General features: G+C 41.9%; 1 protein-coding gene across 1 annotated transcript in view; it reads left to right on the plus strand.

Annotated features, from left to right (window-relative positions):
* Positions 1-1,399: 1,399 nt before the first annotated feature.
* The window catches only part of LOC306937728 (ras-related protein Rab-5C-like), a gene marked incomplete at its 5' end in the record, with an annotated part of 41,829 nt that continues 19,754 nt past the window's right edge, over positions 1,400-23,474 (plus strand). The window contains 5 exons of the mRNA XM_079521642.1: positions 1,400-1,577; positions 5,633-5,784; positions 6,963-7,097; positions 7,314-7,407; positions 7,519-8,958. Coding sequence (XP_079377768.1) covers positions 1,415-1,577; positions 5,633-5,784; positions 6,963-7,097; positions 7,314-7,407; positions 7,519-7,652 — 678 coding nt within the window. The 3' untranslated portion in view covers positions 7,653-8,958. Of the gene's footprint in view, positions 1,578-5,632; positions 5,785-6,962; positions 7,098-7,313; positions 7,408-7,518 lie in introns of the transcript that reaches the window.

Here is a 23,474-nt window from a genome sequence, read left to right on the forward strand (position 1 = left end):
ATAGAGCCATCATCTCTACGCTGAAACGTCATAGTTGGCAAACTCTAAAATGTAATTATGAAACTTGATTGATAATAATGACCATCTGAAGATGCCTACACATTCCCGATGCAGGGCAGAAGATGGAGTAGTTAGGATATGTTTGTGTAAAGAGCGTAGTGCTGCACGATTCTGGCTCAAATGTGAATCTCGAATTTCTTTCACAAGATTCTCACACAAATTTTTTTCCTGAAAATATTTATTAAAAAAACAAGCAAAAGCATAAGAGTAACTAAAATGAATTTGACCTCCAACTAGTGCTGCATGATTCTTCACAAAATGAGATTGCATAGGTGCGATTCTAGATCTCGATCTTTTTTTTAATTAATTGGGCAGCACTAAAAGAGTGCATTTCCTGTGATCAATGACCATACAGCTCTGATACATAATCAGTAACTCTTGGATAGCATTGTTCCTGCATTCCTTTGTCACTGCTTAAACGTTGGAAAACATGAGAGCAATACTTTACTCACTCGCAAAATGTCAGCTGATACACATCCATCACATGAGGGACTCGCTTGCCAAATACATGTACAAGCTGACTGAAGGTGTTGAAATGTGAAGCCTTGTAGATCTGTTCTTTTTGGTGAGTGAGTGGGCTCTGAGCTGGCACTGTCCTATTATGGAATATGGATTGGAGTATAATTTGGCTTTATCAAGATCTTAAACCCCTCGTTGTAGAGTGTTGCCATGTGGTACTGTGATGATGCCAAATCACTGCTTGCAAATTATGACTCCTTTTGTAAAATCACACAGCAGGTATGTGCTCCTTTTTAAGCACATCCTCGCCACAGAGCTTTTTCTTGTCACAAATTTCTTTAGGTTGAAAAACACTGTCATGCGTAGAATACGCTGGTCTGTTTGAGGCCCAATGTTCGAATGCTGCGCACAGGACTCTTATTTATTTATGTACTCTCTCTCTCTTCCAGCTTTCATCGGTGAGGCATCTTCTCTGGTTTGCAGCCTGGACTATACCTGGCCTTGCCTAGCTCAACCAGCCTTTGTCCGGGCTTTGTCCGCCCCTGTACTAAGCCCAAGGGGCCAGTGAGGCGCTCCAACGTTGAAGCTCTGGGCCCTAGTGGTAAGAGGAAGGACTGCAGGCGTTCCCGTGCACGGACACGTAGGACCATCACTCCCTACGTCACCCATACGTCACCCCGGACCTCAAATTTGAGGTCCGGAGGAGGTACTTCCGGCAGTCTTCCGGGTGCTTCAAAACGCCACTGAGCAACTTCATCGAAATGAATAGCTTGGGGGCGGGGCTAGTGCTCCAGTTCGGTCTCTATCCTTTATATACTCTATGACTAAGCCTTAGCCTAGAGTCAACTGGGACTTTCTCTTTCTCTTCCTCCAGTGAAGCTCTAAGCACAGCACTATGGCAGGGCGAGGACAGGCACGAACCAACGGCACAGCAGCAAGCAACAAGATCTGCCAGTTCAAGCTAGTGCTGGTGGGAGAGATGGGGGTAGGCAAGTCGAGCTTGGTGCTGCGCTTCGTCAAGGGCCAGTTCCATGAGTACCACGAGAGCACCATCGGAGGTGAGCGCCTTCCAAATGTATTGTGCCTTTGATGGAATCAGAGTGACAACTAGCTTCTCACATGTCTAATCCTCTCTGCCTGGCATGTACACATGTACAGATGAGCCTTCTTTTTTTTAATATGGTATACTATTGTAATCTTTATTGAAATTCTATCAAATATATATATATATATATATATATATATATATATATATATATATATATATAGTAGTATTCACATATATATTCAATTTAAGAATTATTCAGCTCTCCAACCACCCCCCTACTGAATGGGTTTGTCTCCATCAATCATTCAGCGTTGCATCTTCTGTCATTCTGAATCTTGTCATGGAAAGTGCTGCAGCCCCAGTTCAGTTACGATTAGGGATGAAAATGTATCATTTTATTGATGCCACCAATCATGCCATTTGCATTATTGATTCCTGATCCATTTTCGGTAGGAGAAAGAGTAGGCCTACACAGGTTTTGAAATGGCTCAGAAATGTATGTGTTTAACTTTGAATGCCATTCAATTGCATCCTTCCTAACTTTGTTTCTCAAAGAAACGACTGTTCTAATGAGGTTGAACTGAACTCTGATTGACTGCATTAATTTAATGAAAACATGTCAAATATGTGGTTTCTTGATGAAATGTTGTGTTTCAGTTGAATTTAAACAGGTCCCATGTTATGCACATAGGATGTAGTAACATCAGGGTGGGAATAATAAGTTTTGTTCCTGGGGTGAGTTTGCATGGCCCTTTGTTATCATAATTGATGCTGCAGGACCAAGTTTTGGTCCAATTGGAAGGTAGAAGGTAGCCTACATTCATTTTATGTATTCATTTTATCACGAAAGAATCCAGAAAATAAAAAGGCTGCAAGTTTAGATTGTTATTATTCAGTTACCTTTTGAAGGCAGCGATGAATGTGGTTACTTCAAACGGGAAGGAAGGAGACAACAATGGGGGGTTCCTGGGCCTGGTGTAGACCAGTGAAACTTATATGCCTAGGTGGTGATGACCAAATAAATGTCCCTTTTCACCCAAAAAGGAAGTTTTCTGTAGAATCATCCCGTTCTGCCTAAAGTAGCATTATGCTTGTAGTTCAGATTCATGGGGAGTTAAAACGAATATTTTTTTTGTAGAAGTGCCTAGTAGCCTACAACTACAAAGTCAGCAATGCTACAGGGCAAATTGAACATTTGTGTTGTCAAGTCTCAGTCTTGGCCTCCTGTTTAAGCTGGCGGCAGACCCAGGCATTGATTAGCCCTTTCCCTGATATTTCCCACTTGGTCTTTCCAAGAATGTGTCGCTATTTAACTTACCTGGTTAAAATGAAACATAAAAGGTCCATTTCATACAAAATAGCAGACCTACAATCTCACAACGTATCGCATCCGCTTGTTGGTCTGCTACAAGTATGAATCGAGTTTAAATGGGTAAATGTCCAGTATCTTAACAGTTTATCTGGAAAACGTTCGCTCTATTAATATTTACTGCTGTTTTAACAAGTAATAGTCTATTTTCAACTAACATTTTATCCCTATAGAATCCCATATCACACAATCTATGAATAATGGTGGTGGGGGGATGTGGGGCAGGATGCTTGGTGCTTACACTGGCCAAAGACTTGAAACAAGTCAGCATTTCTTTCCTCTAGTTAACTTGTGGTCAGCTGCCTGCTCGGTCAAAGGTCACAATTCGGTATACACTATCTCCATAGTCATGTGATCAACACAGATCTGCACAATTTCCCATGTTCCATCCTGATTGGCTAAAATTGGCTTCCAAAGCTCACATGATTGGTCCGTTTCGAACAAAATGCCACAAATCACAAACAGTGTGCAATTTCCGTGAAATTATACACGCACATTTCCACTAGGCCGAGGACGACATGCCACTCATTCTTTTCCGAATCAGCCTCATGGTGGCGATATAACAGGCCAATTCCTGTTTTTAGCTATAACTTCATCAATCTGTATACAACTTATGTATGATTTATCAGATTCTACACTGATTGGCTAACATTGCCTTCTAAAGTTTTCAGGAGTGGCCCGTTTCGTTCAAAATGCTGCACATGTCCTGCTCATCCACAATTCTATCCTCAGAGATTCTATGAGTGATCTGGCTCTGCATTTCCTCAACAAAATGAAGAACATTGTTGCAAAAAACAAACGAACAAAAAAACATGTTTATATTACTCCTAAACATTTTGCCAAACATCACACACACTCCTATCCTCCTGGTGGAGACCTGTGCCCAGAAGGGCACTTTTTCTAGTTAGTATTATTTTCATCACATACAAAAGGTGTATTCACTCATGGGGATATTGGCCTTGACAAAGTTTGTCTGGATTTTAACTTTGGGGTTACAAACATTCTGTATTAAAACATATTGATGGTTCTGTGGAAAAGTAACTAAATGTATTTATTCCCATGATTTTATGAACGACTCTCATAGGGAAATCACCCAATTACTCCTATCTGGCATAGGCATCGGCCGCTACGGCATCTCAAAGTGATATCCCACAAATTCCATCGCCAGTGGGAACACTGGCAATGTTTAATTTCTCTGGCTTAGGTCTGTTCTGTTTTTTGTTTTTGTCATGTCAAGGTATCTGCAATTATTGCGAACGCAGTGAGCATTTACTATGAGACCCAGCAGATCACGTCTGTGTGTCTGTGTGTGTGTGTGTGTGTGTGTGTGTGTCTGTGTGTCACGCTGTAACACCACCCGCCCACCACCAGAGGGCGCAGCTGTATCACACACAAAAACACACACACACACACATGCACGCACACACGCACGCACGCACGCACGCACGCACGCACGCACGCACACACACACACAAAAAACTTAACTTAAAAAAAAACTTAACTTAAAAAAAAACTTAACTTAAAAAAAAAACTTAAAAAGGAAAAACGCACACACACAAAACGTAACTTAAAAAAAAACTTAACTTAAAAAAAAACTTAACTTAAAAAAAAAACGTACAAAGGAAAAACGCACACACAAAAAACTTAACTTAAAAAAAAACTTAACTTAAAAAAAAACTTAACTTAAAAAAAAAACTTCAAAAGGAAAAACGCACACACACAAAAAACTTAACTTAAAAAAAACTTAACTTAAAAAAAAACTTAACTTAAAAAAAAAACGTACAAAGGAAAAACGCACACACAAAAAACTTAACTTAAAAAAAAACTTAACTTAAAAAAAAAATTTAAAAGTTAAAACGCACACACACAAAAAGCTTAACTTAAAAAAAAACTTAACTTAAAAAAAAACTTAAACAAAAAACTTTAAAAAAAAAAACCTAAAAAATAAACACGCACGCACGCACACATACACACACTAAAAAAAACTTGAAAAAACATTTAATTTAAAAAAACTTAACTTAAAAAAAACCTTACGTAATTTATTCTAATTGTTGTTATTGCAATTTACGAGCTGCGTTCGCTTCCCGCGTTTGCGCGTCTTACTTGTCTTGTTTACATATTACATTGACTCTTCCTCCCCTTTCCAGCCTGGAGGTCTCATCTAAGATCTAGCTTTTTAAATGAAAAAGGTTTAATTACAAATGGCAATCATGTCAAGTGAATTGTTTGTTTAATAAAAGGTTTGATTGAATAATTGATTAACATCACTAGATACAAGTAGTACAGTCAAAGTTATGCTAAAAGGATAACCCAAAAATCTGCAGGGGCTTGTTTCCATTGTGGTCCATCACCAGGTTAAAACTCTTATTCTGATAACAATCATTGCTATTGTGTCAAATGGAACCCATTCATCTGCTTCAATCGTTCCAAATGTTTTATCACTTAATTTCTTTACTCTTTACTAAAGAGCTGGAGAGATTGGTCGGGCTTTGAATTGCTATGGGTAAAATAAAGGTACAATGTGCTTTTTAAAAAATATATCCCACGATTTGTAACCCATTTTTCACCCATCAATGTCAATTATCGAATGTGAAGGGGAATCGATAATTACTTACTGAATGTAGTTGCACTTTCACTTGTAAGTCACTAGACTGCATTGCATGTTAAACTGGTTTTTGTATTGTCTTTTTCGGCAGCTGTCTTCCTCACACAGACGGTATGTTTGGATGACACAACAGTTACGTTTCAGATCTGGGACACAGCGGGACAGGAGAAGTATCACAGCCTGGCTCCCATGTACTACAGAGGAGCCCAGGCTGCCATCGTGGTCTATGACATTACCAACACAGTAAGTTACCTGGCATGTAACATATTGACCAACACGGTAGTTCTCAAACATTGTCAAGGAAACCTTATTTATTTGGACGCCCATCTGATTTTTTTTTTTGAGATCCCATAAGGGATAAGATAATATTTGTGTTAGACATTGTCAAAATGAACAGATTTTGCTGCCATGTAGTTTGTAACAATCCCAGGAACTGGAGGCAGAGACGTAGTGCAAATTCCAAGGCTCCAACTTTAATAGTAATTTAACACTATTTTACAAACAATGGACCTGGCTTCACCGTAGTCCGTAACTCTTAGAACACACACAACAGCATTCCTCACAGCACATCCACATAACATCTGTCACTCACTTCCCCAGTCCCGGAAGTCCCACCCCACACTCACTTCTATTGGCTGTAGCCGGCCGCTATAATATTCATAGCTACAATATTCATAGACTCACGTAGCCACAGAATACAAAACTCTGATGCTGGCATTCAAAGCAACCAAAGGTATGGCTCCCCCATATCTTGCAAGCATGATTGAACCCTACAAACCCTCCCGCGCACTCAGCCCACTCAACTCAACCAACGCAACCAACGCAGGAAAGCTGGAAGTACCCTCACTAAAAACGCCAGGACAACGCTCCACACGTCCCAAACTCTTCTCCCTTCTGGCCCCAAAACTGTGGAATGCACTCCCCGTTGCAATCAGAACTGCAGCATCACTCCCAATCTTCCGCCGTAGTCTGAAGACCCACCTTTTCAGACTCCATCATGGCCCATAGCACTTATCCTACCCCCTTAGATAGCACTTTTTAGACTTAGATAGCATTTGAAACAGACTCATAGCATGTCATGTAGACAGCACAATAATTGCATTGCATGTAGTCATAGCACATCATAGTACATATGTATAGCATAGTATAGTATATATGTATAGTGTCATTATATAGATATGTTCTAGTTACGTTCTTAGCTTACGCATGTTTCTCGATAAATGCATTTTATATATGTGATGTATTCCCATACTTTTGTTTTTGCCTAATGTAATCTGCTAAATGCCTAAATTGTAATTGTAAATTGTAAATTGCAAAGGACCTTTGCTCATATAATTGTGAAGTTGAAGTTGTATGTGAAAGTTGTATGATTATACGTATTGAGTGTATTTTGTGTGCTTTTTTCTTCGTTTTGTTTTTAGGATACATTCACACATCGGAAAGATTCCTGTGCAAAGAACTGGGTGAAGGAGCTCCGACAAGCCAGTCCTAATATTGTCATTGCATTGGCAGGGAACAAAGCAGATGAGGCCAACAAAAGAGATGTAGATTTCCAGGTACATAAAACGTACCGAGTACAGTATTTGCTATCTAAATAGACATTTATCTATCTAAATAGTTCATTATACTGTAGTTGTTTTAGGAGAAGCCTAATAACAGGCAATATTAATGCTACTGAAACTTACATTTTCTTTAATGAAATTCCTAGACAATAACGTCTTCAAACTGCCTGATAGCAGTTTCCAAATGTATCTGCATCTTTATTGTTTTAGGAAGCACAATCGTACGCAGATGACAACAGTTTGCTCTTCATGGAGACCTCAGCCAAGACTGCTATGAATGTCAATGAGATTTTTATGGCCATAGGTAAGCGCCTTACATTACTATGGGACATTGATCCATCATATTATATTTCTAAAGTACATAAATGTTTGCTCATTTTCCATACATCTACCTGGTCTGTGCTCTTTAAAATAGCCAAGAAGCTTCCGAAGAATGAGCCCCAGGGGGGTGGAAGTAGTGCTGGTGGACGTGCCAGAGGCGGCGTGGACCTGCAGGATACTGCACCACAGGGCGGTGGAGGTAGCAAGTGCTGTGGGGGTGGAAACTAACTAAAGTACTGAGTCAATTGATCCAAGCGACCTACAGTATCAACCAACCTGACCAGATATCAACCAGCTGACACACGCATCCCATTGGTCAAACCAATCCATGGACAGACCAGCTTCTACCTGGTACCAACCAACCAACCGTCTGGCAGACCAGTGCTATTGGCGAGTAGACTGCCAGACACAACTGATGAACCGATCGACAGATAAAATAAATAGACCAACGCACTAATTTACAGAATAAAGTTTAAAAACCCCCACCCCAAGACGTACCAACTCAAGATCTCTTGATTGACAATGGACATTTGACAACAACCACCAAAAAGGCCCTATGGAAGGAGAAAAAGATCAATCAGTACCGATCGCACTTAATGGAGCAATCTGCTCATCTTTGGTTCTCTGTATTTCTGTAAAGGAAAAAAAATCAAATCAAAAGCATCTGGAGGGAATTTAAAAAAAATTAAACAGGTTTGTTGGCCCTCACCTTTCTTTCCTACTTACTGTTTTTTCTATGTACCATAAATTACTCCAGTATTTTGATCATAAGCTGATGTCACTGTTAGTTTGGTGGAAGGTGCATGCAGCGTTCCTTCACTTTTCCTCCTTGTTCCCTGTCGGCTTCCTGGAAGAAGTGAAGAGAGGGTTCCAAAAAGGAGAGGGGGCTGGACAGCCATTTCCTTCTAGATAGCGGCTGTATAGATGAACTGATTTATTACATTGTTATATTGTTATCACTATTGTTATTACTTCGACTTTTTGACAAGTTATTCAGAATGATTTCAAAGCATAGGGACACCTAATGCTTTACAATTAATCCAACAATATACAGTAAATAGTGCATTATTAACATTGTCACCAATAAGTCAATTTAGCATTAATGTAATGTTCTTTAATCATCCATGTACAATGACAAATGCGTAAAGCAAGATTTGTATTCTTGACCAAAATCACAAATGTGTATTGAAAACATGTTGCTGTCTTTGTATTATCCTTTTTTTCCCCTAACTTGTAACCAATCAATAGTTATTGTCAATATCTTCCCAATCTCTACATGTTTCCTCATCAGTTTTTTTTTCTTTTCCTGATCTATAAGTCATCTTTGTGAATTCAGATGTTTATTAAGTGCACTGGCTCTGTCTTGTCATCTTTGTGAATTCAGATGTTATCTCAAACTACTTTTTATGCTTACCTTTTTCTCTTATTTTTACTTTTCATATCAGGGAGGGATCGCTTTGACCAGTGTTGTCATCCTCTGTTATGACATCAACAACTAGCACAACAGTACCTTCACAGCAGCCACTACTGTGAGGCAGGGGACATGGGGAGGGTGGGGTCATGTGGTATAAAATGCAAAAAAAAAAAGAGAAAATAAATTGTAATTTTACCAATAAACAAGGGGAAGGTATTTGCTGTTGCTTGTAAGTCTGGTTATTTAACTTGACTCAAATATTGGCATAAAATATTGTTAATGTGCTTGACGCGTGTGTGTGTCATTGTGTATATTCCTGCACTATACCTGCATCCAGTGATCTTGGTACAATATAGAAATTGATCTATTGAAGATTCTGACGTTCAAATGTACACATTTTTTTGTTTTGATTGTATTGCTGTATTGTTGTATTGTGCTTTCTGCTTTGGCAATGTAAACGTATGTTTTCTCATGCCAATAAAGCCCTTTGAATTGAATTGTGTGTGTGGTGTAATAACATGTCAGTATTGTCACCCTCAGGCCAAAATATCAGCTTTTTACACAAGATATCCCAGGATGAAAGCCTGATGAGCTTTCTTCTAGGACAATTTCCATTTGGGTGTAAAGAGCTAGGTGCAGCTGCTAGCTTGGCTGTTATAGTCATATTGCTATGAGTCCCACAGAGCTTGTTTTAACAGAAAATGGCTTGTCATTGCATCAGCCTCAATATCTTTATTTTAAACCAACTTTCAGAGATTTCATAAATGTATTTGTTTAATCTGTGAATCGAAGTTGATGGCTTGTGCCAATGCATATTTGTTTTTAAACAGCTGAAATGCCAGTTGTGTCCAGAGACATGTAACAGTGAATCCATGTTATCAGTATGGCCAAAGCCATAACTACAGTAGGGAGGCCCTAAATTAGTAAATAAGAAGCCAAAATGCTAAAACAACCCCGCCATGCTTAGCTGCACTGGCTCGAATATAGAAATTAGATCTGGGCAGGCACAATGGTCAGATGCATTGCATTTGTCGGTCTTGCCAACACCCTACCTATACCTACAGCAGTGGTTCACACTCATTTCCATGTAGCCTATTAGGTTAGGGATTTAGAAGAGCATGATTGTAACAGAAAGTGAAAACGGAGGGAAGCTAGCCGTGAAAATAATTCTAGAAATTAAACTCCCCCTGCCCTATCTGTCTGGTCTGAAACACCCTTGAAGACCATTTCGGAAATCACCAGTCTTCTTCGGAATCAGAACAACAGGTGCGGCCCAGGCAGATGAAGATGGTTCAATGACATCATCGGCCAACATTTTGTCAATGAGCTTCTTCATGGTCTGGAGTTTGGGAGGTGATACACGGTATGGTTTTTGTCGTAGTGAGATATTTGAGCTGACCAAGATCTTGTGCTGTAGAAGTTCAGTGCGACCCACTTGTGTGGTGCAGACGTCTGAGTTATCTTGAAGTTGTGAAAGTAGTTGCATTTTTCCACTCTGTTCCAGGTGCGCATCCTGCACAGCCATGCTGAACACTTCAAGAACTCCTCCCCCCGTTGTAAGAGAAAGGTGAGAGGGTGGAACAGCAGAGAAGTAGTCACAGTACCGGTAGGTTGATGTGCATCTGAGGGTTCCAGCAGGAAATTAAATTGTTCTTTGTCATTGCTTTTGAACCAGTATGCATTGTTAGTGACATCAATTTGCAAGCCACTTTGGCAGAGGAAATCTAGACCCAGCACACACGGAATTGCCAAGGCGTCAGAGTGAAGCACAGCAGTGGTTTGAGTCCATGGTTTGCCATGTAAGGTGTAATTCACTTCACTCTGACCCACTGGGGTTTTTGGCTCTCCATCGGCCAAGTATATGGGACCCTTAGTCCAAGATGTAATTTTGCCTTTTCAGCAGTGTGAAGGAGGACCCAGTGTCCACAATCGCTGTCCCTTTCCAAGCACCCAGCGTCACAGGAACCTTCAATTGGAGTGGTGGCTCCTTTGAGGTTTGCTGGAGTGGTGATGCAGAAAGCTTTGGGGAAAATACCTGCGCAGATGTCACAGAATTAGCATTTCCCTTACCTTTCTTTCCATCATCTGCATAGGGACATGTAGCAGGAGCATGTGCACCTTTGCAACGCCAGCAGAATGAATCTTGACTCTTAGAGGAGGAAGATGATGGATTCACAGGAGGTGTGGATTTCACAGAATTATCCTGTCGTGTTTGTGGTTTTGATATCTGTACTTGTTTCTCATACACAAGTTGATTTTCCATGTCTTTTTCCAGTTGTTGTCCAAGTCGAACCAAGCCATCCACAGTGTTCACTCCACTGCTTCGCAGCTGGCTTGTAAGCTTTGGATTCAAACTCTTCAGTGTGAGTTTGATTATGTCCGCCTCACTGATCTCAGGCTTCCAACGTCGGCAGAGAGACCTGTACATGTAGGCAAAATCTCTAATGCTTTCATCTTCACCCTGAACTCTGTTTCGAACTCTCTCAGCCAACTCGTCCTCATAATCCTCAGAGAGGAATGCAGCCACAAATTTCGCTTCAAAATCTGGCCAGGTGTTAGTCTCCTGGCGAACCACATCCCACCAGTCTCTGGCAGTGCCATGCAACACATTCCTGAGGGTGGCAATGAGTTCATCATCCGTCAGAGGATTAATGGCGAGAAAGTCCCTGCACTTTTCCAAGTAAAGCAAGGGGTCTGGGGGGTCCTCACGCTGTCCAAACGTGGGGAATTGGATTTTAATGGGGGGGGTCTGCCCAAAAATCCTCCTCTTAGTTCACTCTGTAAGCTGTCCGGGAGGGCTGCACCTCCACCAACGTGTAGCGTGGACTGCAGCCTGCGGTGAAACTGACCAGATGGTGCAGTAGTAGCTATGACGGGAGAGCTGGTTTGTGGTGTGGTTCCCGGCATTGCAGTAGTGTTCAAGGAATGTTGTTTTATGGCTAACACTTCTGCGTTCACTGTGTCGATATTTTTCAAGCATGTGGTTAATGATGAGCGAGTGTTGTCCATATTTTGCTCAATAGGGGCCAGCGCCGTGCTAACATCCCTCAGCAGTTCAGCATGGTGGCGTTTCATTTTCCAGTTCATGGTTGAAGTGAACTGTCTTCGGAGGTAATCCAGGTGCTCGATCATTTATTTATGCATTCTGCTTTGACCTTGTTCCACTGTGGTGGTTAGTGTGCAAAATGGTGTCATTCATTGCTCTCATTTCATCCTGCATTTTCGTGATCTGTTGATCACCCATTGTTAGCGTTGCATCCTTGACCTCTCTCAACAGTATTACGCTCTTGTTGTTTCACCAGTTGTTTGACATTGATTCTTACCATGGTTTCTAGGTGGTGATGGGCAACACGCATTCCTTCCACAGCAGCCACCACATCCACCAATGTGGCTCCCAGCACTGTGGAAGAGGTCGGCCTCAAGGGTTGGATCTGGTTTGTCACCAAATTGTCACAAAGATCCATGTCAATCAAACTGTAATGACTCTGTGCGTCACTCCTTGCACCGGATTGTGGATCCGGCTGATTTCTCTGATTTATTGCACTCCTTGCAGGTGAACCAGTCGGTTGATTGATTTGTGCATTTCCATCAGGCTGATTTTGTGCATTTCCATCAGGCTGATTTTGTGCATTTGTCACTGGTTTATTTTGTGCATTTGTGACTGGTTGATTTTGTGCATTTGTGACTGGTTGATTTTGTCAACCAGTCAGTGAGAGAGCACTGCAGCTCCGTTGCTGTGCTCCAAGATCCGGACACTCGGACAGTGAGAAGTGAGAACGCCAAGGTTTATCTTCTTAGGTTCTTCTCCCAATGGATCCGATTGTAGATCCGACGCACCGCACAGACTGTACTAAACTTTGAACTTGCGTACGCGATCGCTCCTCCGTCTTCACTTCAGTCTCTCCTCTCTGTGACCGGCCCCGCCATCTTGCCTACCCTTCCATTCATAGAACGTAAACGTACCGGTACCATAGAGTATATAAAAGGATAGAGACTGAACTGGCGCGAAGCTCCGCCCCCCAGCTATTCATGTCAGTGGAAGTTGCTCAGTGGCGTTTTGAAGCACCCGGAAGACTGACGGAAGTACCGTCTCAGAACGTCTACTTCCGCATTTGACCACCAAATTTTGGTGGTCAAATGCGGAAGTGCAACCGAGCGCTAAAACTTTAGTGCACTGTTCCGTGGAAGTGCGTCAATGTTGTCAGTTACTGGGAAGTCTGAGGTTAAGAAATTCTACAGAAAAGTGAGTTAGAATCTCAAGAAGGGTAAGTCTACCAGCTTTCCTGATTGAGTCATCATTATTAGGAAATGTGCAGATAATCATGTCATCATGTGTCTGCTCTATCAGTAGTGTATATCAGTTAACCTGAGTTTAATGGAAGGTTGGATAAAATAAGAATGGAATAAGGGTAAGCGTGGGATAGGAATAGATCAGTGGTTTTCAAAACATAAATAGGTAAATTGGCTCTGGACCACTCCAGAGACAAAAGTATACATTTCAATTTAATAATGCCTGAGCTTGTTATAATTTGTTGCACGTAGTATCGTGCAATGAATGAAATCAAGTCCTTAACAGTCATGATTTAATTTAAATATTTCTATTAGCTATTTATTCAAATATCTTCTTACATTGTATGGACTTTTGAAATACTGTATTATTGAAATATATTTTAATACATTTAACAAAGGCATTCTATTTATATTTTAAAACATTTTCCCATGGACCACCTGCAGGCCTATTATTCCATGGACCACTAGTAGTCCGTGGACCATCGGTTGAGAAACAGTGGTTGTATAGACATGGGATGCAAGTGTTACGAAAGCACTAATCGAAGCCCATATCCCATCCCGACACAACAGTGGTCCCCAGTCAGGGTGGTGGTCCCTTGTTCACAATCAATTGAAAACCCCTGCTGTAGCATATATATTACGTAGTGTGTTAAATATATACTACAGATGCTTCAAGTTATATGCTGCCACTTTGCGACCACACCACAGTTGTGTATATCTGCTAACTTTGATAATATATCTATAGGGACGAACAAGACTTTCAAGATCTCCCATGCTGTCTCAGGTATTTCTGCCTCACAGAGCTATTTATTTCTTATTTAATACAGTACATTTGACACATTCACCAATCTGCAGCAATGTTTGTACAGTACTGTAACTGTACATAATCTATGTCACAATTCAACAATGGGTATACCAAAGCAATGCGGTAAGGATTATAATGTTTCACATATATTATATATATATATATATATATATATATATAAAAACCTTTTCTCCTAAATTCTTTTTCAATTAGCCCTTCACTAAGTCCCTCCCCAACCCATCCTTGTCCAATAGGCACGTTAGCAGCGAAGAAAGTTTGACCTGCATAGCAATGGTATATGCTTTTTTTCAAAAGCTTTGACGCAACATACTAATATATAGCGTAACGGTAGAAAACACCACTGTGTGAAAATAGTAACCGAAATGGCTGCAGTGGTGGCAGTATAAAGTGCACTGGTGGCAATAAGGTGTATATTTTAAAGTGCAGTACAATACTGACAAATAGCAGTATATAAGAAATGGCAATTAAAAATATGAAGGGAATCTGTCTGTAAACTAGTCCTGTTACAGTTTGTCACTTTTTTCAAGTTCAGGAGTCTTATTCGCTGTTTACAGCGATGTGATTCTCAAAGCACTTATTTGACAAACATAATTTCCTTCAATAATCCTTTGAACTGAGAAATCGTTTTTCTAACTCTCATCTCCCTAGGATCGGCTTGGAATGAATCACAAACTACCCTTCATTGTTGAGACGGACAAGGTGGAACACGGGCAAGACATGGGCCACTGGATTCCAAGGAGGGTACCCCTTCTGCACGCAATGGGTAGCCCTGTTCACCAACCCAGCCTGAGCACCACCCAGTTGGGAGAAGAGCTTCACCACATCCATGCCCTCCGACCTCGATCACCCGTTCAGGGATGTAGAGGCCGTAGCCCATCTCCCCAGCTACTTAACACTGACAATCTCTTGTCCTCTCCATTACCCACTCTTCGACATGACACAGACACGAGCCATAGACCATCCAAACTGCTCATCCCTTCTGTACATTGTGTCAGTCCTCTAGACTTGAGCCCCAGGTAATCAATTCCAATCAGTTTTAGCCAGATATTCATTGGTTTTCAGATTGCTCTATAATGATGTAACTCTTATTCCTGTCTCTTCCAGGGTTGTGGATGGAATTGAAGATAATGGGCATGCGTTTCATTTTAATGTAGAGCAGACTGAGTCAAAGACTAATGGAAAAGGTAATTCATTCACAGGCTTCATGGTGCATCAGTGGTAGGCTGCTATAGTTGTAACAATGAATGAACAGTGAAAAACTTGATCAAAAGGATATCTCAGGGGTAAGAGCTTGGCCATTACTTATTCATGTAAAGTTTGTTCAACATACAGAGGAGGAATGTCTGATTCCACGTTTTTGAGACCCAAAACATACAGCGCCTGTACTGTATATGTCTCAAATATCTAGGAACATTGTACTAATAATAATTACTACTTAGATTAATGCAACTCATCTCAGATTTGTACTACTTGATAAATCTTCCACACAAATCCAATTAATTGAAAACACTTTTGTTAACCCATTTGAAGTATTAGACACTAGGCTACTAGACTAAATATAAGCAACATTCATTTTTATTTAACATACTTTGTGTTCTACACCCTTTTATAGACCATTTCCAGATCAGTGCTAACCTGCTTCTGGAGACAGAGGAGGTGAGACAGAATATCGGCAAGCTTAACAATGAGGTACAGTATTTAGTGACCTTAGAGTCTAAAGTAGGCCTGCATAAAACGTGTAGTAATTACAGTTACAGCTGCAGATACAGATGCAAATTTGCAGATGGAAATGTTTGCTTAGAAAGGTAATGTCCTCACTTCAAATTGAATTGCTCTTTCAAATGTTTTATTTTATTGTTTGATAATAGTAGTCTTCCTCATTTTATTTATTTATATGTGAATGATACTGTAAATGCGTGTGAGCGCGGGTCCGCAACTGGTTCTGGCCCACATCAAGTGACCTTTTGACCAATGCGCCCCTCACCCCAAAATGGGTTCAACAGGCCTGCCTTAGACCAACTGAATGACAGACATATAACACAATCTATGAATAGAAACATTTAACTAGGTGACAAACATTTTTATGTCAAACATTTTGTTCCTCCTTCATATAGTCACACTACTCTACTTTCACAGCTCCTCAAGGGCTGGGTACACTACATACTGTATCTAAAAGCAGGACTCTCAACTTTTTCTTGACATACTTTCAGGACACAAGTTAAATGTGAACAAAATTGTTACAACCAAAGTCTAATGTACTACAGAAAGTGTATGCTCCAATTTTACATGTATAATTTGAAGCAGCTACACATTCCATAGTCTCAAGTTTATTTCTTAGCAATGAGAAGTAGCTTAAACATACAGTATGGCATTAGAAATCAGAAATCCTTCATTGCCGTCTTCCCTTTTCCTTCCTTTTTTTCTTTACAGATGAGCAACTTGAATCAAGAAATATCTAACCTGGCCAAGGAACTCCGTGAGATGATGCAATTTTTGCAGACCCATGTCACCATGCCGCACTATACCACCCCAGTCTCAACATACCCCTATAGCATACAGATGGCGTCCAGTGCCAGTGTGACAGCTTCCAGTGATTGGCAGACACATGTGCCTTTTAATGTGGCAACAGGGCCTCATCTCCATCACAAGCCAATTAGCCAACCTGACAGAAATGTGTGGGGTCACAGTGGAGTACCCAACCATGGCATAAATCCCACTCAAGGCCAGAGACTTGAGCATTCGCATGGACTGTCCAGTCCTGTGTCATCTTGTGTACACATATGCTGCTCTGACAGAGAAACAACCACTACTCACAGATTACAGAGTCAATGTGGTCCCTTACAAACCTCCAGAACAATACCCAACTCCTCCTACATGACCCAAACTCATGGTCAGGGAGGCCCATCCCTCCTTAGACTTAGCTCTGCCTTTCAAAGCTTCCCAGGGACTTGTCAGGGCCCTCAGGTGGGATGCAAGGCCTCCGTTCCCACTTTGAGCAGCAGATGTCACCTAATGTGTTCTGCAAGAAACCTCAGCCAGTCCTATCCCTCGCTGAGTGTGCAAGCCAACTCTGATCTCACACAATCTACCAACTCACCAACACCCATCCATGTCTCTGTCACCCCTACCGGCCATCCAGAAGTCCACACTGCCTTTAGCTCCCTGTCTGCCTCAGGGGTCTATACCTCAGCAAGCACAACACACAGCCAGGCCCCCCTTGGTTCTATCAGTGGTCCAAGACAGAATGATCTGGTAGGATGCAGCCCTATCCACCAGACAGAGAAGCTACTATACAGTACAGTGCTGGGGTCTTCTACTGGAACAGATTGCATACTTCCTAAGCATCCAGAGAGGACAGATAAAGAGGTTGTAGATTCAGAGACTAGCAGCAGTAGGCCTACTCCAACTGTAGAAGTTGGACCCATTTAGGGTGTGGACTGTGGAGGGGACATACCCTGAAGAAGACCTATATTGTATCAAATTGTTTCAAAAAATGTTATTGCATTGTGGCTACGAGCTGTGCGAACGCTTTTCTTTGCAGTTATTTATCTCCCGTGGTCAGCTCCTCCTCACTACTGGTGTGCATTCCTGTTCTATTGTTTGGGTGACACAAGCCTGACACTTATTGCATACATCGAAACAATACTGCATGAATAATGACATGTCAGTGACTACAATGACTTTCACACTGTATCAGTTTCCTTTCTTTCTGAGCCAGTCACAGAGTATTATTATACTAATAATAATAATAATGATAATAATGAAAGAACTGAACACTGTATGTACCTGTTTCTGTTTCGCATATATTGTGCAAGTGGGGTTTATTGTTTTTTTAATAGTCATCTTTCAATGCTTGGTGTAGGCTTCTGCGTAGATCTCTAGCGCCACTCAGTGGTGAATAACCGTAAAAACGTCTATTGCTCAATGGTTTATAATGGTTTGGTTCCACACAATCCACAACATTCAGTGCAGCGAAACAAGCATTGATTATTCCTAGATGTTTCACTCTGGTGGTTATCGATAAAAGTGAGAAAAGAACATAATCGTTGATCAAATAAAAAGGTATTAAACAAACTTTCACCAAAGTCATGTTTTCTCTCACACTTCATCATAGTTAGCTCAAAAATTGATACATACGGACGGTAGCCTATATCAATTATAAATATCCGATTAGAGCTAAACGAGCTCAACGATTTCTTATTTTTTATATAAAATGAAACAATCAACGGGGGGGAATCGGGGGATGGTTTAGAAAATGTGGACTTGCAGAAATCAATGTTTATCCATGAATGTAAAGTGCGTTCCCAGGCAGTTCTTCTGACGACAAAAAAAGCAACTTTACAAGCTCACGACCCTTCGCATCCCCGACACGTCGTGTGCGCGACACCGCACTGCGAGGCACCATATAAATGAAGTGTGTGTCTCATTGGTTCAGAAACCCTGCTGACAAGGTTCCCGGAAAAGTCACTAACCGGAAGGGAAGAAGAACAGAGTACCGATGTGTGGTCAGCGAAAGCGAAAGCGAAAGTGTTTTTTAAGAAAGAAAAACAATTTACATGTGTGGACGCAGAGTACAGCATCTTGCAATGGGTCTGGTCCACAAGATTCGATACTCCACCAAGATACCCATGTACTTGTGTAGATACTTCCTTAATGTTAACGAAGTCCACACCCACAACACCAGAGGGAGTGCAACGAACCATGTTCAACCCAGATTCGGCACAAACAAGGGACTAAATTATTTTCGCTCCTATGCCACCAAAATGTGGAACGCCCTACCAACAGTCATTAAGACATGTGAATCCCTTGACTCCTTCAAAACCGCTCTCAAAGGGCACCTACGGATGGCTGCAATTCGAAACTGGCCCCCGTAAAATCTGAATCCCCCCCCCACCCCCTTTTTCTCTCACTGTATATGTTTCTTTTCCCTTTTTACCTCCATTATGATGAATTCCTGTACTGTTCTTTGTCTATATAGAAGTGTCTATTTGTACGTCTCTAAATGTTTTGATGAATTGAACATGGTGGACCCTATTGGAAACAAGTGTAATGCTTAATTGGGTCGTCCACTCACAGTTAACAGCCTTTGTATTGAGTTTGTGCTTGAAATGTACTGTAATTCTGCAAACTGTTTATACAATCAATCAATCAAAGTATATCCTTGAAGGAAGGATAATCCTTCCTTTCAGCAACTCTTTGCAAGGAGTCAGGACTCATGTTAAATCAGATTCGACGTAGTAATAATAATAACAATAATATAATAGCTTTTATTTATAATGCACTTGACATTTGGGAAAATAAAACAATTAGAAACGAATTGCCTGTAGGCTGTAAATATCCACAACAGATTCATATCATACAGCGGTGAGAGCCGTGGGCATCATTTCGTTCCACAACAACGTAGGAGCAACAGGGGGAATTGCTTCGGGCTATGCCGACAACGGGTAGCCACACAAGGGTACATCTCTGTTGCTGGCCGCCCCCAAGGCGAGACAACACGGTTCTCTGAATTCTCCGACATCGTTGTGGGATATTTTTAAATAGGCCGTTTTATGATTAATTGACCACATATATGAAGCTTAAACAACTAAATACTCCCGTAAAATAACTTGAAAGTAAATTCCGTGGCGTAAAAAAGTAGTTTTAAGAGGTCTAAAAACACTGCGGTGACAACAGTAATGGCTGCCAGTCGGGAACGCTCGGCTCCGCTCGGCTCCGCCCAGCTCCACTCGGCTCCGTGGGCCCTATGCCCCCTCCACGGGGTAGTGCCCTCCCCCATCCTACCTAGTACCGCACCTTGTAGGCCCGGTGAACCCCCTGAATTGGGATCCGTGTGTGTGTGGTGTACAGTGTACACTGGCAAAACCTGTTTCCTCTCTAGACACTTCCTACTGTATGTGTGTTAAAACACAGTCGACCATTTTGACACAACAACGACAGAGAGCTGAACACTACGTGTATATGGACTCCATTTTGCTGCGTTGGATTAAAGCCTAAAAGTTAATATCGGGTAAGTGTTTTAATCACTTTACTGGAGTTTTTTTTTGTGGCTTTCGCCTTTATTTTATATTTTTTATGGAGTGACAGACAGTAGGCTGACAGGAAATGGGGAGAGAGATGGGGGGGAAGACATGCAGTAAAGGCCGTCGGGATTGGGAGTCGAACCCGCGGCACACTGCCAGACTGGATTACCAGCCAAGGTGCCTGGACCACTGAGCCATGGCCCAGGCCGTATTATACTGTTTTTAGGGTGTTGAGACGGTCATAAAAGTTGAACAATGAAGTTTCGCTCCTTAATTATTCTGCCTACACTTCACTGGTGAACAGAAATAATCAATAAGAAATAGACTCGGTATCCTGATTGTAAAAAAGTAATTCTGACTGTAAAGAGAAATTAAAAGTAAGTCATTTAATGGGTAACAAGACAACTCACCCCGTTTCCGTTTTCCTCCCGGAATTTCACAGAAGTTGTTGTAGGCTATGTGGGTATTATCTGACGAGGTACCATTTGAGTGGGAAAAACCTTACATATACTAAATAATACTAAATTGTTTATAGGGTCAATATAAGTAAAATAATATAGCCTTTCCACAGGAGTATCTTTTTATATTTTTCCAAAAAGAATACAAACAGCCAATAGCATATTACAAAGTTATCCCCCTCACTGGGGAAAATTCCGGGAGGAAAAACGGGCAGGCACCGGGGTGAGTTGTCCAGTATTCATTTAATGAACAGAAATTAAACAAGAGATTCCAATGATTGTTCTCAACGGGCCTGAAAATTGACGCCCTAACTGGGCTCTAACTGGGCTCTAACTGGGCCCTAACTGGGCTCTAACTGGGCTCTAACTGGGCCCTAACTGGGCTCTAACTGGGCCCTAACTGGGCTCTAACTGGGCTCTAACTGGGCCCTAACTGGGCTCTAACTGGGCTCTAACTGGGCCCTAACTGGGCTCTAACTGGGCTCTAACTGGGCTCTAACTGGGCCCTAACTGGGCCCTAACTGGGCTCTAACTGGGCCCTAACTGGGCTCTAACTGGGCTCTAACTGGGCCCTAACTGGGCCCTAACTGGGCTCTAACTGGGCTCTAACTGGGCCCTAACTGGGCCCTAACTGGGCTCTAACTGGGCTCTAACTGGGCCCTAACTGGGCTCTAACTGGGCCCTAACTGGGATGACCCGAGGCCCGGCCTGGCCCAAATCATTTGCATACATTTTAGGCCCGGCCCGATGACCCCCGTCGGGTCAGGTCGGGTTCGGGCAGCATTTGAAAACGCTGGTTGTTTGACCCTTTGAAGCTTCAAACAAAGGTGCTTATTGGTCCAAAACCTGGACGTGTCTCAAAGAATGACCCCTAGCTCGCCCCTCGCTCTCATTTCTGACTTCCTCTCCCCTCTAGCAGCCTCTCTCTCTCCTCCTCCCTCTCTCTTTCTACCCCCCCTCTCTCTCTCCCTCACCCTGATATTGATATATGATATTTGAATTAAGTGAAATCACTGAAGATAAAGATAAGATAAAGATACCTTTAAGCATTTTTGTTAAATATTTTCTTTTTTTAAAGATCAAAGGTCAAAGCACATCAAGGTGTGTTGCTGTCTTAGTGCCGAACTGCCCTGTATCTGTGTACACGCACGCACGCACGCACGCACGCACGCAAACACACACACGCACGCACGCACGCACGCACGCACGCACGCACGCACGCACGCACGCACGCCAGAAGGCAAGACCCGCCCAATTCATGTCAAATCAATTCAAAGGAGATTTACCCTATAGACCCAAATCTCAGCCACTTGTTCACTCACACTCCATCACTCCAGCATGGCGTTATGGTGGTTCACTCACACTCCATCACTCCAGCATGGCGTTATGGTGGTTCACTCACACTCCATCACTCCAGCATGGCGTTATGGTGGTTCACTCAGTCGATACATAGCAGGGATTTTTGTCCAGTGTCCACTTTAGTTGACTTTAGTCTGGAAATGGGACATTTTTTTTTTCACCTCGCTGTATGGCGTGCCAATTTTTGTTTTACACCTCTGCTGCTTAGCGGACAGTGTGGTGTTGTAGAGGAGGTCTCCCCGGACATGTGCATATGTCACACTAGTCGATACATAGCAGGGATTTTTGTCCAGTGTCCACTTTAGTTGACTTTAGTCTGGAAATGGGACATTTTTTTATCTTTCACCTCGCTGTATGGCGTGCCAATTTTTGTTTTACACCTCTGCTGCTTAGTGGACAGTGTGGTGTTGTAGAGGAGGTCTCCACGGACATGTGCGTATGTCACACTAGTCCATACATAGCAGGGATTTTGTCCAGTGTCCACTTTAGTTGACTTTAGTCTGGAAATGGGATATTTTTGTATCTTTCACCTCGCTGTATGGCGTGCCAATTTTTGTTTTACACCTCTGCTGCTTAGCGGACAGTGTGGTGTTGTAGAGGAGGTCTCCACGGACATGTGCGTATGTCACACTAGTCGATACATAGCAGGGATTTTTGTCCAGTGTCCACTTTAGTTAACTTTAGTCTGGAAATGGGATAGTTTTTGACCTTTCACCTCGCTGTATGGCATGCCAATTTTTGTTTTACACCTCTGCTGCTTAGCGGACAGTGTGGTGTTGTAGAGGAGGTCTCCACGGACATGTGCGTATGTCACACTAGTCGATACATAGCAGGGATTTTTGTCCAGTGTCCACTTTAGTTGACTTTAGTCTGGAAATGGGACATTTTTTTATCTTTCACCTCGCTGTATGGCGTGCCAATTTTTGTTTTACACCTCTGCTGCTTAGTGGACAGTGTGGTGTTGTAGAGGAGGTCTCCACGGACATGTGCGTATGTCACACTAGTCGATACATAGCAGGGATTTTTGTCCAGTGTCCACTTTAGTTGACTTTAGTCTGGAAATGGGATGTTTTTGTATCTTTCACCTCGCTGTATGGCGTGCCAATTTTTGTTTTACACCTCTGCTGCTTAGCGGACAGTGTGGTGTTGTAGAGGAGGTCTCCACGGACATGTGCGTATGTCACACTAGTCGATACATAGCAGGGATTTTTGTCCAGTGTCCACTTTAGTTAACTTTAGTCTGGAAATGGGATAGTTTTTTACCTTTCACCTCGCTGTATGGCATGCCAATTTTTGTTTTACACCTCTGCTGCTTAGCGGACAGTGTGGTGTTGTAGAGGAGGTCTCCACGGACATGTGCGTATGTCACACTAGTCGATACATAGCAGGGATTTTTGTCCAGTGTCCACTTTAGTTGACTTTAGTCTGGAAATGGGAGGTTTTTTTACCTTTCACCTCGCTGTATGGTGTGCCAATACAATTTTTACACCTCTGCTGCTTAGCGGACAGTGTGGTGTTGTAGAGGAGGTCTCCCCGGACATGTGCGTATGTCACACTAGTCGATACATAGCAGGGATTTTTGTCCAGTGTCCACTTTATAAAGTCCATGCACTCCAGTGAATAGCATTTATCCATTTAGATAACTTTTTAATTACTTATCTTTACACAGAAACATTACTT

The sequence above is a fragment of the Electrona antarctica genome (genome assembly GCF_951216825.1).
Source record: "Electrona antarctica genome assembly, chromosome: 14".
Classification (NCBI taxonomy): Eukaryota; Metazoa; Chordata; class Actinopteri; order Myctophiformes; family Myctophidae; genus Electrona; species Electrona antarctica.